Raw genomic sequence first — 15,345 nt, forward strand, 5'->3', positions numbered from 1 at the left:
TTGCATAGCTTAGTGCCTCCTAAACAGCACTTCCTTGAAGGGGACACCATAGGTTGTGCCCTTCTGAACAAAATACCTCAGTGGAGTAGGAGTGTGGCTGCCATCTCAGAAGGCAGCAGTGTTAGCTATCTTTGGGAGTGCCTGTGGTTTCTCCAGGCAGCCTCCTGTACTTCAACAAACTCATTCATCTTAGGTTATAAAAAAGAGAAGTAGGAAGCACTTTTGTATGAACAGACCTCTCTCAAGCATTTTAAGGCATTTCAAGCATTATGGGGGGCTTAAATTAGAAGATAATCTCCTGTGTGGGTCACACCTTCCACTTCCATATAATGCCAAAACAATGGAGGTCTTAATCCTGATGATGAGGCTACTTTGTGCTTCCTAGAGCCAAGCCTGACAGATGTTGAGAAAGGTGGGATGAAAATTAACACATGTAATCAATTCTCAGTTATCAGCACAGGAGATTACTGATGATGAGAGATCATCCATCTCATGGATTTATCTGAATGAGCTTGATTAGAGCAGTAAAGACATGTCTGCCTAGTTCCTGTATGTCTACACCACTATCAGCCAGGGTTATGGTTGTAATCAAGTGCATTTGCTCAAACTCAGTGCTGACCCTGCCAGATCTGGTGACAGCAGCCCCAGGGTTGGGAGAGGATGGGGAAGAACAGTGTCTCTGCAGTGTGCATTGGGGAGGTAGATTATCTTGGGTATAAAGCAGTTTAAATGCATACAAAATATGGATTCTCTTATTGAGCCAGAGTGAATCATGAAAATTGGGAATTGCTGTGTAGGGCACAGCAAGCGGTGAGTCTCTGTGGCATCAACTCTCTGTTCTTCAGTCTGTTTGTACCATGGTTCCAAAGGTGTCCGTATTGCCTAGGCAACATTTCTCATTACTTTGTGAAATGTAGCCCTCTGCTGCTCTAGTTAACGGAGGGTTGAGGAAGGCATGTATTTTAATGGGAATTTTCTGCTCTTCCATGAAGATTAGATAGTTTTATGAAGTACATGTTACAACGCAAACTAAAAAAATAGGTTGATGCAGAAGTGATGGAGTGGAGACAGTCATAGTGTATGTGCCTGTGTACTGCACGCCCAAGGACAGTTTCAAAGTCAGTACATGACTAGGAAATGCTACTAGTATCACTGCCCCTGCAGATTTAATTGGATTACTTGTATAGATGCATTGTAACACCACTTTTAATTACAGGATCACAATCTACTTTTTGCAGGGAGTCCATTCCAAGCTCCTGACACAGAGAGTCAGAACAACTTCTGACTTTAATCTGTCTAGCACATCTACTGGCTCATTGTCTCTAATTGCTACTTTTGGAGAAGGGATAAAACCATATACTCTCAAATATTCTAAATGAGGCTTGCATATAAGCTTGTTTTCTTGCAATCCCTTTCAAGGGCAAGGGGCACATGGCACTGGAATCTAGTTTACAAATCCATGCTGCAGTTCTTCACTAACTGTGCCCAGTGCTTCTGCTCTCAGAAAAGCTGTAATGCTGCTACAGAAAGCACAGACGAGTTACCAGGCACCAGCACCCGGAGAAGCACTGAACACTACACTTCAATGCAGCAGCTGAGTGCTGTGGCCCTTGCAAATAGCCCAGAGAAAGCAGCACAGGATTCCCCAGGAAGACACGCATGATGGCCCCATGCCTCAGGAGAGAGTGACATCGGAAGCCATAGTGCCTCACACCAGTGCTGACAGAGCCACATGGCAGCAAAACAAATGTGGCATGAGAGTCAAGACCTACATGTGCAGGTTGTTTGTAATGTGATAACTTTGAATTTATTTATCTGAGAACTTTATTGTCAGCTTAATAACATGAGAAGAGCCATTCTGCACTGGAACATTGCTTTAGCTTTTTTTTGCTTCCTATTTTCATACAAGGATGTCAATGTTATTCCCAGAAGTTCTTGAACTACGTTTGGACGACCATATTTGCCTTTTTGCCCCAAACAATTTCTGTTAACAAATTATTTTCACATTCTTGCTTTTATTTTTTCTCTTTTTATTTATTTATTTTTTTTAGGTTTTCAAATGGCTGATCCTTTTCTATATGATACTGGAGAAAGGTCTCACTATGGGTGCCTTGGACATGAAGTACAAATTGAATACCTTAAGGCATATGTTTGTAGACCATCTTTTTCCACGGACAAAGCTGTGATTGTGGTTCATGATGTATTTGGTTGGCGGTTCCCAGATATTAGATACATAGTCGATTTGATAGCAGGACATGGATATATGTAAGCAATTTTCTTTCCTATCTTCCCCTTAAATGCACTGATAGATCACCAGGCCCAAAGCTAGGCATGGCATATGATGTTTCCAACACACATAAAACAACCATACCATTTCAGTCTGAGCAAATAAAAAGAGAAAGTAGACAAAATATTTCCATGGAGCCACCAAAGCTATTAAAACTGACCCAGGAAAAATGGCTACCTGAACACAAAGGCACAAGGAGTCTTGAAGTGCCTGTGTTTATGTTTATGAAGCAGCTGTGGTGATCCAAAGAGAAACAGTGGTGTCATTTTAAGCTGTATTAGCTTTTCAGAACCAAACCTTTTGAACACTTGCTTTAGCTTGTAACAGCTAAGAGGTATATATGTGTTTATATAGAATCAGGAGGTTTGTTTAATCCCTTTATTTTTGTATTAAGTGTATCTAAGTGAGCATTTATTTGTGTCTTTTTTTTTTTCCTTTGTTTGTTTTTCTATACAAAGACATACTTTTTAGCTAGCTGATTACCAGAACAGGATGAGTAAAACATGATTCAGACAGTGATCATGTAGATGTGTACTCTGGACTAGAAGATATTGGGGGACATTTAGACATCCACAGATTCAATGAAACTTGACTGAATTCTGTATCTCACACAGAACCATCTGCCCAGACTTCTTCAAGGGGACAGAACCCTGGAAATCTACTGATCATTGGCCTGACTTTCCTGACTGGATGAAAAATCATGATCCTATGAAAGTAGACAAGTAAGATACATACTTGTACTTGAACTTTAAAAAGCATCCAGCAAACAAGGAGAATTTATATGAAATGTTAGAAGTGGCACCTCACAGCAGGGCAAACTGGCTGCACAACCACAGTTTCTTGTTCTGGATGATTCTTCTGTGGTCCTGGGCACCACAGAAATCCCTGTCTTGGCTGGGATTTGAAAATAATCATCTGCTCTGCCTATCACTCTGCTTACTGTCCCCATCTTGTTTTCCTGAGCCCTTTTCTGACTATGTTATACTGGCCACACAGGCTCACAGTGTTTCACAGGCTACGAAATACCCAGCACTCCCACCCACAAGTGCTGATTCTGTGCCCAGTTCTCCAAGATAAAGAGAGAAATTCTTCTACTACTGCAGATGTTATCTGCCAGTTGTCACATGCTCATCTTACTTTCTGCCTTCCAAATTATGAGATTCTCCTGAGCAACACTACATAAAAATTTGCTAGACTAACCAAAACCTAAGATACATCTGATCAACTGTACTATTTTTTTTCAGTGTAAAATAGAGGGATCATTATCTGTATAACCTAACAGTGTCTGTAACAAGGCTTCCCTGAATTATGGGAGGCATTGCTCTTTCTTCAGCACCTCTCACCATAGCTCAAAACTTCAGATGATAGTGAGGCAATGACACTCTATTACTCAGCTACCATCCTGCAATCCACAAGTATTCTTCTGACCCTGTCCAGCCTCAGTAGCCACAGTCTATCTTCAATGTCTCTCAGCAAAGTTTTGACCATATAATTCCAGAAGATGTGACCAAACTTTTTGAAAAGACAAATGACTAACAACAATAAAAAAATCCTGCTCCAAAGAGGAGCAGATACGTGGGCAATGTCTTAGAAAATTAAGATCTCAGGACATGCCTTTGCTGTCTTCTGAGGGATCACTTGTAGGTGAACATTCAGTTCAGATCCATTGCTCTTTCAGAGAACATGGAACCCAACATACTCATGACTTTCTTAGTGTTCTTTCAAACAAACCAAATCTGAGAGAGCATGGCCATAGGCCTAGGACACAATGCCCTCTTCATGTCACTCTCATACTGGGTTTTGTTTGGTCAGCGTAATGACTGTACAGCTCTACCTAATGTTTGAAAATATAGGTAATAGTTTATCAATTCTGCATTTAAAATTAATTGAAAACTCTGTAAGTAATGAAGAAGATAAAATTATTGAGAACTCAGAAGTCAGCAATTTTTAAAAAAAATACTACTTCTCACCCACAATAAAAATATTTTCCATGGGTTTTTTGCATTACAACTCATGAAAAAGTTATTTTCTTAAACATAGTTACTGACCATTTAATTTGAGTAATTGCTATTTTAGCATAACATTCTTGCATGTGGTCTTGGTAAGATATTTTTATAGTAACTCATGTAATAGGAAAAATCTTTATCTAAATAGGTGAACTCTGTAGAGATGGCACAGTGAGGCTTATCTATTCCTACAGTCCATAATGCAAAATGTTGTTCTGCTTGCAGATATCTCTTGTCTTTAGTTGTCCTGTCCTAGACAAAGTGATTCAAATAAAAATTTACTAATTTTGAAAACAAAGGAGCAGGTGACAATTCAGGTAAGTATTTAAGTGCCTACACCTGTACTTCCTTAAACTAGGACCAGAGATGTTGACTCTCGTTTAATGATAGAAGCCACTGCTCTAGCCTGAAATGTGCTTTTTAAAGTAATCTCTGTTTTAAATTACTGAAGGTGAAGATACAGAAAAAAATATCATGTATGTAATTTAATTTACTTCTTAAATTGTCAACTAATGGTTCTGCAATAGATTCCTTAGTTTACTTTTCTTTATATGTCTTAGGGAAGCTGATGTTGTCTTGAAGTATCTAAAGGAACAATGCGGTGCAAAGAAGATTGGTATCGTTGGGTTTTCCTGGGGTGGAATGGCAGTACATCACTTGATGCTGAAAAATCCTCAATTAACCGCTGGGGTGTCCCTCTATGGTAGTGTAGAACACATGAAAACTTAATTGGGTTCACATGACTATGCATACTTTGTAATTCTACTTATTGCTTTGTAACAATTTCTATAAATACTCAACTCAAAGGTGAGTTGCAGATTTTAATTATGGTTATTTCAGCAATAGGCTATATTGGTATAAAAATACCAAGCATATTGGAAACAACAACAAAAATTTCATTCCTTGTTTTAGGAGAGCAGGGGAAATTTGCTTTCCAAATGCTTATTCTTCATCCAAATAGCCACTGTCCTGATCTAAGCAATGTACCTAATGAGTAAACTAAAACAGAAATGTTCTTTTTTAATTTGCCATTTACCTTGCAGAAATGCTAACCTCACTAACTGACTGTTTCTCAAAACATTATAGGAATAGTTAGAGACACTGAAGAAAGATACCGTTTACTAAATCCAACATTTTTCATTTTTGGTGAGAAAGACCACACTATTTCTTTGGATCAGGTAAGTTGTTGTTCTGGAAATACTTCTTTTCCTACAGTTCATTTATCCTACACCGAAATCCTTGTTAGAAACCATTTTCACATACAAGAAATTAGACAGATTGGATGGTTCTGTTTATGTTTCAACTTCCCCCCTATCTTGTTTAGGTTATTCAAAGCTTCTTTTTTGAGGTACGAAGTACAGTAAAGGACAGTCATCAGTCTCTGAGTGGCTAGGTAAGCAGAGTGTGAAACTGGGCAGGGATATCCAACTTGCTATGAACCGAGCATTTCAAAAACTTGTATATTACTGCTACAGGTGAGAAATCAGGTTGCTAAACCACTGAATTTGGACACTGAATTGAAAAAAAAAGTAATTGAACTTTCTCATGACTAACTGGGGACCAATGACTAACTGCTTTTGCTACAAGAAGACAAAATGAAGTGTGTCAAAAGAGTGGGCATGAATTTTAGTTGAGACTACAACAACTTGAAGACTCAAATGTTTTGACTCCTTGCTGCCATTTAGGATCTGATATAACCTCTACTGTGAGCATATGTGAGAGGCTGGATAAATATATGGGTAGGAAACTGGTGCCCTCTTCTGTGCATAGATTCTTTTCCTTCAGTGACAAGGATGACATACCACTTCTAGTGCAGCTTGTTTTTTAGGGTAGGGTCTGACTGGAGAAGTGGCAGTGTGCTCTGGGAATGCAGAAGTCATTCAGTATTTACTTCTAACTGCATTAATCAGCATGTTAATCTATATATACCTCATATCTGTCTCCTCTGCAGAGAAAAATAAATCCTCCACTCCCTATCCTCATTTTATGGCGAGCATGTCTCTTTTGCAGGGGCACAGTTTTGGTAAATGCATTTTTTCTGTCATGTGTTACACATTGAAACCACACATTATTCTCCTGGAGCTTTCTTTCTGTGCAGATCATACAAGTAAAAATTTCTGCATTAAGAAAAACCCCCAAACCCTCAAATGCATAGTTTTCTGTACTGAAGAAAAGGGCTCCATATAAAAAAACACAAACAACAAAAAACCCACGAAATTAATTACAATACTCTCATTCATCTGCACAATGGGTAGAAGTAAGCTCGTGGGGCAAAATAAGTGTTCATTCTTCTATTTTTCTGACTTTTAATGGAAATAAGCACAAACTGTGCCAACAAATGGATATGGATATAAACACATTATTAGTACTTTGTATGCATACTAATCACCAAAACATTGTACAAGAGCAATGCCTTGCTGTTGTTCAGTAAACAAAAAAAAAAAAAAAAAAAAAAAAGCACCAAAAAAAAGCCCCCCATGTTTTCTTAAACTCTGTTACTAAGCCTATCGAAATGTTTTGGACTGATGGTCGCTAAGGGTTATGGAACATATTCTCTCAAGATCAGAGCTTCAAGTGTAGGTTACAAGCCTGAGAATCTGAACAGAAACACACCTGTTCCTTTATGGCAATGAGATTTACCAAACCATCTTTTTCTGCAATTGTTGAGGTTCTTAGACTCCTATATACACATCTATACTTAAAAAACCCTCTTCAGTCTTATATCTGAAGATGAACTTTCTCTATGACAAATGGCAAATTTGGAAAATTCAAATAGCCCCATATGTAATGGAAAAAATGCTTTTCTTTTAACAGATCTTCTTATTGGAGGACAAGCTGAAACAATATTGTAAAGTTCCATATAAAATTAAAGTTTATCCTGGGCAAGTTCATGGGTTTGCACAACTGAAGCCAGAAGATATGAAACCTGATGATAAACCTTATATTGAAGAAGCTAGAAGGGATATGATTGATTGGATCAAAATGTTTGTTTGACAACAGCAGAAAGAAATGCTAGGCTTCAAGATCAGTGATTGATTTAATTTGAGAGAAGAAAACAGTCAAAGGAAAAATATCTCATTTTGAAAGCTGTCATAAACTAAAATAGGAATGTTTTAATTTATAGCTTTAAATTATTTTTGACAATATTTACAGAAGATTGTGAAAAAAAGTCAGACTAAAGGATGATTAGGCATTAAAAAGTTTTTTTAAGTTTTTTTGTTTCGTATTTGCTTAATTATTTTACATTATGACCTTGATAGTCATAAAACTGTTTATCCATTTTTCTTTGGAAGTAAGCATGACTTCATCATGACTTTACTCGAGTAATTTCAGGCTTTATTTTGGTATGATGATTGGTGGTCATAGGTGTTCACAAGGAAGTACCCTGGGTTTGCATATAGACATTTTCTTTTATTATCTACAAAGTTTTTTTTCTCAGCTGTACCGGGCAGAATTTCCCATGCATGAAACAAACTCTTGGCTACACTAAGGAGATAGGAAGAAATTATGTTAAGTGACACCCTCCAGGTATTCCTTTGGCAATTAAGAAGGTTATTTCTAGTATTCCTTCATCAACATCAAGGAAAAACATAAACAGTCCTTCCTGTGGAAGTAACCCAGACACGAACATTGCAGAAACTGTGGGTTTGATGTCGTGGTGAAATCGTGGTAATCAGGCACAGGGCTTATGCAATCCTGATTATATTTTTTGCTTCACATTATATCCTTGCTCTTCTCTCAAGTTCTTCCCCTTTATCACCCTTATATCCTCCCAACAACATAATGTATAAACAAAAATAAGCATCCCCATGTACACTCTTCGTGTGTTTTTTGAATTTCATTGCCTTGGTAATGACTTTGCAATTAGTGTTTACTCTGAGATTCTCTAAGGAACCCATAGCCTTTTTTATTTTCTACAGCTGTCAGTTTCTAACCCTGTCTCCTTGTTAATGTTGCCATAAGTTAAGGCTGGCTAGCTACATTAATATGACTTTCCCTTTGATACCAGGCAGAATGGCAGTTTCACACATTGTTATCCTATCCTAACTATTCCACACATTGTTATCCTAACTATATGCTGGTTGTCCACACACCTCAACAGACCAAGTATGTTAAACAATACTTGCTTGGTGAGCCTCTTAAAAGGGCTTACACTTTTTTATGCACTCTGAGTTAGATGCATGGGAGAAAAACCAAAAAGATATTCTCAAAAGGCCTAAAAAAACCCAAACCAATTTCACTGGCAACTATAGAAAATCAGAGACTTCAGCAAAAGGTTTAGAGCAACATTCCATCAACATAAAACATCTCAAAAAGTGTTAACCTTGTCTATTCAACTTATCAAACTACAAAACCCATCTAATTTTAAATTATTCAAAACTCCAAGAAGAGGAAATTAGAAGAAGAAAGAGACAAAGACAAAAAAGATATAGAAAAGAACAACTATAGCTACAATTCATAGTTCCAGCAGTGTTCAGTCTCTCACAATTGCATGTCTAGCTGTATTAATGTATCTAAATATTTTAGAATCCTTATTCAATATGCCAGCAACTGGCCCTGTTTAATTACAGGAAAGGCACCATTTCTGTATGTGAGATCCTGATTTTTGATAATTACTCCTTCTGAACAGGAGTTCCTCTAGCACTTTCTTGCTTGCTGAAGAGCTGATGTTTCAGTACCCTATTGCTTACACCTTCTATTACCCAGACACAGTCTGATCCATATGCAATAATTTTGTGTGGGCGTATCAAGAAATATCACCACTGTGCCATAGGAAATCTGGAGAACCTTGCCTCTCTATGGAATACAACCCTGATGGTGAAAGCATGGATTTGGCAGCAGTTGCCTTGTCCTACCCTGCCCTGCCCTGCCTTGCCTTGCCCTGCCAGGGAACTGTCTCTTAAGTCTATTTGCTGACTTCATCTCTGGTGAAGATGGTCAGCCATCTCTGGACAATTGTGAGCCACAGTCATAAAAATTATATTGTGAGATAATTTCAGATGGAAAAATACTTATATCCATGAACTTTAACTAATAGGGGAATCTGTGCTACTTATTTCCCAAGTCTGAGGTTCTGCTTTGTAGTCAATGAGGTTTCAGGTGGAAGAAGAAAGAAGGAATTTTGTGTGTGTGTGTGTGTGTGTGTGTGTGTGTGTGTGTGTAAATAAGGGCATTTTCAGGTTTGTGAACATAGTAATTTTTCTTTTCAGTTGTATTGGGGACCTTGAAATCCATGACACAAGTGGTTATCTCTTAAACTCAAGGACTGACAAAATTACACAATAAAGGTCACTGCTGTACACTGTAAGGTACAGTACAATACATTTATCATCAGTGTGACTTGCTGCTATTTGCCATCCAAAAAATGCTGGAACTGGGACTCTTTTGTTCTTCCAGTACCAGTAAATAAGCCTGGCCTACTGGTTGTTGTGCATGACAAAGAGTTAGGACTGAAGACATTGTTAATTTATGTAATACTTGCATTTAGACAATCTGTAGTCATGCAGGGGATTGTTATATTTGTCTTCTTTTAGATTCACTAAGTACTTAAGCTTTTGCTTTTTAGTTCTGAAGAACAGCATAGAAAATAGATGCACAAATTTTCCAGACAAACTAGGAACAGAATGGCAAAGGAGGAGATGAATGTGCCCGAGATGACTGAAAAATGGGGGCATGTAGACATACCTAGATCATGGTCCCAGGACTAAGCAGGCTTAATTTGCTGCAAAAAGGACATGCATGTCCTGAAATGCTCCTGACTTGCCCTGGGAAGATGGTGGCTGGGAGTGCATTGACACAAAGAAAGAATATACTAGACCTAGCCACTCGCTGTCTTCATGGTTCTCAGGAATGAAGGAAGGCACCAGAAGCAGGTTATAGGCCAAAACAACTTTAGGGCCGCAAAGATGGTAAAAGGGCTGGAACATCTTTCCTGTGGAGACAGGGTGAGAGAGCTGGGGTTGTTCAGTCTGGAGTTCAGCAGGAGCAGGGCAAGGCTGGGGACTGGGGTGGCTGGACTGGGGGGCTGCTTCCATCTTCACACTCCATGGGTGCAGTGGAGAAGGTCGTGTAGGGAGAGCACAGGGAAGGCGAGGAGGCAGCAGGCATTAGGGGAACCATGGAGCTCCGAGATGTTTCACAACTTCTCTGGGGCAACCTGCCCAGAGAAGTGACGGAATCTGCCTCCTTGGAGAGTTTCAAAACCTTCAAACTTTGAGTGGTGTGACTTGCTCTTGGCCCACAGGAGATTGGACAAGTTGAGTTCCAAGGGCACATTCCCAACTTCCTTTGATCCCCAAAATCCCCATGATGACCTGAGCTGGTGCTTTCAGTACACGTCAAGCCTGTTTCTGTACAGGTTAAGTCTGTTACCCATGTCCCCAGAGGGTTGTACGAGTGGTATCTTGTGTTGCCAAACATTGAGGCCCCAGTCCCACAATGCTTCCTTCCATGTGTGCCAAGGAGAGCTCCAGGCCCTTGGCACCACTCCTGTGCCTACATAACCTCGGAATAATTCTCCAGTGTCATGGCTTTGTGAAGGCAGTGCCATACATAATTTTTATAGGAGACAAGGGACAAGCATGATGAAGCTTTTGGAAATAGGAATTTGAGGGAGCTGTGAAAGCAGCATCTGCTGTAGTTTGTCCTGAAGTGAAAAAGGCTGGTTGAATTATTGGTGTTAAAACCTGTTTGAAGTAGGAGAGAAACATGCACTGCATGTGCAACAGCTTTTTCCTGTCTGTTTTCCCAAATACTATGCATCTCAAAAATAAGCATTCAGTGGGGAGCCACTTTAGGTGACGCTTGTCCCTATGATCCAGGTGTTGTGGGTGTGGGATAGTGTGTGTAGGATGCAGCTGCACACTGTGTAAACAGATTTTATAGGAGAGATGTGAAAGTCTGCTTGCACTCTTCTCCAAAGGCACCAAGACGTGGGTCATCAGGGCTGGCACAGGGTGTCTCCAGCTATTCTGGGCATCCAGGTTCTCCTGCTGCTCACAGTTTGTGGCCACATGTGCCATGGCCTCTGGGGCTCCTGAGAAATTGCTCCTTGGGTTGGTTAGCTGACCTAGCTGGTGGTGGATGCCCTGACATCATCTCTGCTCACCCTTCTCTTTTCTCATTCCCGTTCCTCAGTGAGCAGGTAAGGAGTTTGCAAGTAGCACATAAAAGTGCCCTTCAGGTCTTTCTTTAAAAGCTGTATTGAGGCACATGCCTCAAACCTACAGAAACAGGAGGATGGTTTGCCTTGAGAGAAGGAAACAAGGCGCTTTTTGCACTTCTCAGCCCAGACAAAGCTCCAGTTTAGGTGAGATCTGCTGCGGTTGGTAATCACAGCTTGTTTTCAGCACTGCATTAACAGCACCGTGGTTAACAGCTTCACAGCCAGACCATGCTTGTTCCAGGAAATGTCCACATGATGGGGCCCATTTCCTTGACACCCACAAAGAAGTCTTTTAAGGGACTTTGGCTCTAATTACAGTAATCAACACTCTGAATGGTCCCTGTCAAATCCTGCAGTAAAAGTACACCAGTGTCAGAGGAAACCTGGCTTCCTAGTAAGTGGAAGCTGCAGCAAGCAAAACTGTTGAATGCTGTTGTCTCTGCGTGCAGCAAGGCACCAGCCTGTTGGGTTGTGATAAAAGGTGGAATGTCACCTGCTTAGGAGTCTGTAGTTTTTCAGAGAAAACACTGGTTGTCATACAGCATCATCACACCCTGCATTTTACTTTGCCCTACTGAATATTTATCAGTTTATCTCCTGTATGTAGCAAAATCAAATTACCTTGGGATATCATTAGAGCTTGATAAGCCAATAAGTTGGAAGAAGCGTGATTTGAATTTTAACCCAAGGGTATTCTCTTTATGCTTACTCATCATGAGTCAGATCTTTCTTTTTCCAATAGAAGCAAGTATAGAGTTACACTAAGCAGCTTAAAGGAATTTTAACTGTGGCAAACAGTATTAGTTTCAAAATGCTGAGTTAATCCCCTTGCAATTCTGTGTTAAACTTAATTGGCCAAATACTGCCTAATCACATTAAAATTGCTCAGCAAACTAAAACTCAGCTGGGAGGGACAGCCCAAATATTTATCACGGGAAAAGTAGCATTCAAAGAATAGCAGCTAATAAATCTGAATTTCTGCTATCCAAGCATGACCAGTGCTCACGAGATGTAGGGAAGCCTCTACTACAGAACAAAATATTGTGGAGACAGATTTAGGTCTGGCACACCTATGCTGCATGAGAAAATGGGGAGTAGACAACTTGATGACATGCCATAGAAGAAACTGGACATGGACTGATGAGCAACGGGAAGAATAAATAGATGGATGAAGGAGAAGGCAGAGAAGCATTTCAAACTAGTGCTGTTTAGAGTCTTGCTATCTATTTCTGTGTTGATGGTATAGCCCCAGGCTCATTGCTGTGGGTGAGAGAACAGCACAGATGCTGTTGTGCTGTGGCTGCAATATTAGGAATTCAAAGATAAGACTCTGACCAAACTGGGTCATATCCAAATTATTTGCTGTTTGGTTTTATTTTCTAGAGAGAAAATATTTTTTATTTATTTTTCTGTTTTCTATGTGATAAACTAAATTTTGAAACTGTTTTTAATACCATCTACTGCATTACAATTGTAGCAGAGAAATTCAAGAGGGATTATTGGAAGTGCATTAGAGGTCTTATTTGGCATCTATTTTAATTAGTTAGAAAATCTAGAATGGGAAAAATAACTAAGATATATTCCAACCAAAAAACAGTTAAGCATTGAAGAGTGCATTTGATTTTTATTACCAGCATGTTGCACTTCACTTTAGTAAGGGGAACAGCCAGATCAAGGAATATTATTCCAGTACATACATTTACATGAGAAAAAGGAAACAGTTCAATTTTGATCAGTTAAGAATGACAGCAGAGCAAGGTTAAACAGCTTCTCGGACTCGGGTAGAATAAATGCTCTCTGTATGACTACCTAATGCCTGTGAAGGGGAAGAGTAGGAATCACCAAATGTTAGTTTGGTTTAAAAAGATGCTACAGTGGCCTGTTTCCTGTTGAAAGAGGCAGGAAACTAAAATGAGCTTGAGGGTTTCTTCTGAGATTACCTCCTAGGTCAAAAAGTCTATAGAAATGTTTCTTCACTTGAGGAGAAACTTTCCAGCTTGCCCTTTAAAAAGTACACCTCTGGAGAAGTTACCTATCTGTGCTGTATGAGGATGTGTTATATGCACAGCAGGACTGGTGTATGTCTCTGTTCTTCTGACCACTCCCAGTTCAGGTTGCACAGTTTATAACTTTGCAAATAAACCCCCTGATGATTTACCTTCTTCAGGCTGATTTATTAGAACCTTTAGAGATGCCAGCTAATGAGAGATTCCCTGGGAAAGGATTATATGTGGCAGGGGATACAAGAGACCTGCAAAGTGCAGGTAGGAAGCAGCAGCTTTGGATTCCCTAGAGAGGATGGGAAAGGGGACATACAGAATGAAAGCTTCAAGGGAACAGTAGTCAGAAAAACAGCATGATGACAGTGGGGTCCCACAGGAGTTACAGCAAGAGGTTACCAGGTGCCAGTGTGAGGAGGAACTGTAAGACCACATGAGAGGAGTGGTTATGAAGCACAGTGTGTGAGAACATCCCATGGAAATGCAGTTATCACATGCTGAATTGCTCCAGACATAAAGCTAGGAGTGGTGGACTGGCATAAACCCTTTTTCTGGCCTTACCACACTCATGGGTTATGCTGACTGACCTGAAATTAATGAATATTTATGGCATAAACATGTCAACAGCCTGTTTACAATAAACACCTGGAATTTCCCTTCCAACCTTGCTGTACCAAGTGGGTATTATTAGGTGTCTGGAGGGGGCTGGGGAGGACTGCATGAAGACTGACTCATAATCATAGTTGTTACTGCAGATAACAACTGGTTTTCATTTCTGCTTTCCTGCAGATTCCTAGATGGCTGATGAATAAGGCCCTGCCCATGTGATACTGGAGATTTGACTATGAGGGTTGTGGGGCAGGAACTACAAGTTGAGCACATCAAGGTGTACATTTGCAAACCACCTGCCACCACAGGCAAATCTGTGATTGTGATTTATGATATATTTGGATGGCAACTCCCAAACACCAGATACATGGCTGATATGCTAACAACTAATGGATACATGTAAGAAATCTTTTATTCTCCAAGAAATCCCACTCTATGATTTCTAGCTTTGCATTAGAACTGTTATATGGGAAAGGAAATTATTACCAGGGCAGTTTGAGCAATCTATTTCCACAATACAAACCCAAAGAGGAACATTGCTGTGGAGCATGGCAGAGTACAGCATGTTTCCTTCATTCTTTGCTGTTTACAGAAGTGACTGCACACGTAGAATGCATAGTATATTGAAAACACTATGCAGTAAAAAGTAATTTTGCTTATTTTCCCAGCAAAGTGAGATGGCTTTTAAAAGGAGTGTGTTCTGAAAACAAGTATGTACTCTGTTTTTGCAAGCCTTTTTAAAATAAAGTCATTCAATCTGAGTTATATGATGGAATTTTTAAAAAATTTCCATCAGCAGAAATATGAAGAAATGTCATATATTTTGAACATGATATTGAATATGTTCATGTGAATGGTTCATATGCACACATGGATATTAAAAACGAGCTCCTTCCCTCTTCAAAGTTTTCACATTAATTTTCAACGTCCTGCAACAGTTAAATTCTAAAATGCAGAAAAATCTTGCAGTAACTGGATATGGTGCAATGTACTCCATTTACTTTATACATTACAGACATTAATATAGGGTTTGAACAGGCATGCAGTACTAAAAGGCAAACCTCCACATTATTCTGTAGAAATCTAGTTTGGAGAGATAGTGCCTCTAATGCCCTGAGCCTCAGGAGCATGAGGGAAGCAGGATATCAGCAGACAGTTTTGGTGTGGCTGAGATCTGTGGAACTGAAAGGAGGAGAAACTATCTCTGGAGAAAAAAAACCTCTACCTTTGCAAGCATTAGGGTGCACTGGACCAATGCAAAGGGTCTACTGTCTGCTC

The 15,345-nt window shown here is 39.6% G+C and overlaps 1 protein-coding gene across 1 annotated transcript; it reads left to right on the plus strand.

The window, feature by feature from the left end:
• The first annotated feature begins 1,589 nt into the window (after positions 1 to 1,589).
• LOC134048170 (carboxymethylenebutenolidase homolog) lies at positions 1,590 to 7,287 on the plus strand. Its single transcript, XM_062499774.1, has 5 exons — positions 1,590 to 2,265; positions 2,902 to 3,009; positions 4,854 to 4,996; positions 5,380 to 5,471; positions 7,108 to 7,287. The coding sequence occupies exons 1-5, from the start codon at positions 2,060 to 2,062 to the stop codon at positions 7,285 to 7,287; spliced, it is 729 nt and encodes a 242-aa protein (XP_062355758.1). The 5' UTR covers positions 1,590 to 2,059.
• Positions 7,288 to 15,345: the final 8,058 nt, after the last annotated feature.

The sequence above is a fragment of the Cinclus cinclus genome, chromosome 1, assembly GCF_963662255.1.
Source record: "Cinclus cinclus chromosome 1, bCinCin1.1, whole genome shotgun sequence".
Classification (NCBI taxonomy): domain Eukaryota; kingdom Metazoa; phylum Chordata; class Aves; order Passeriformes; family Cinclidae; genus Cinclus; species Cinclus cinclus.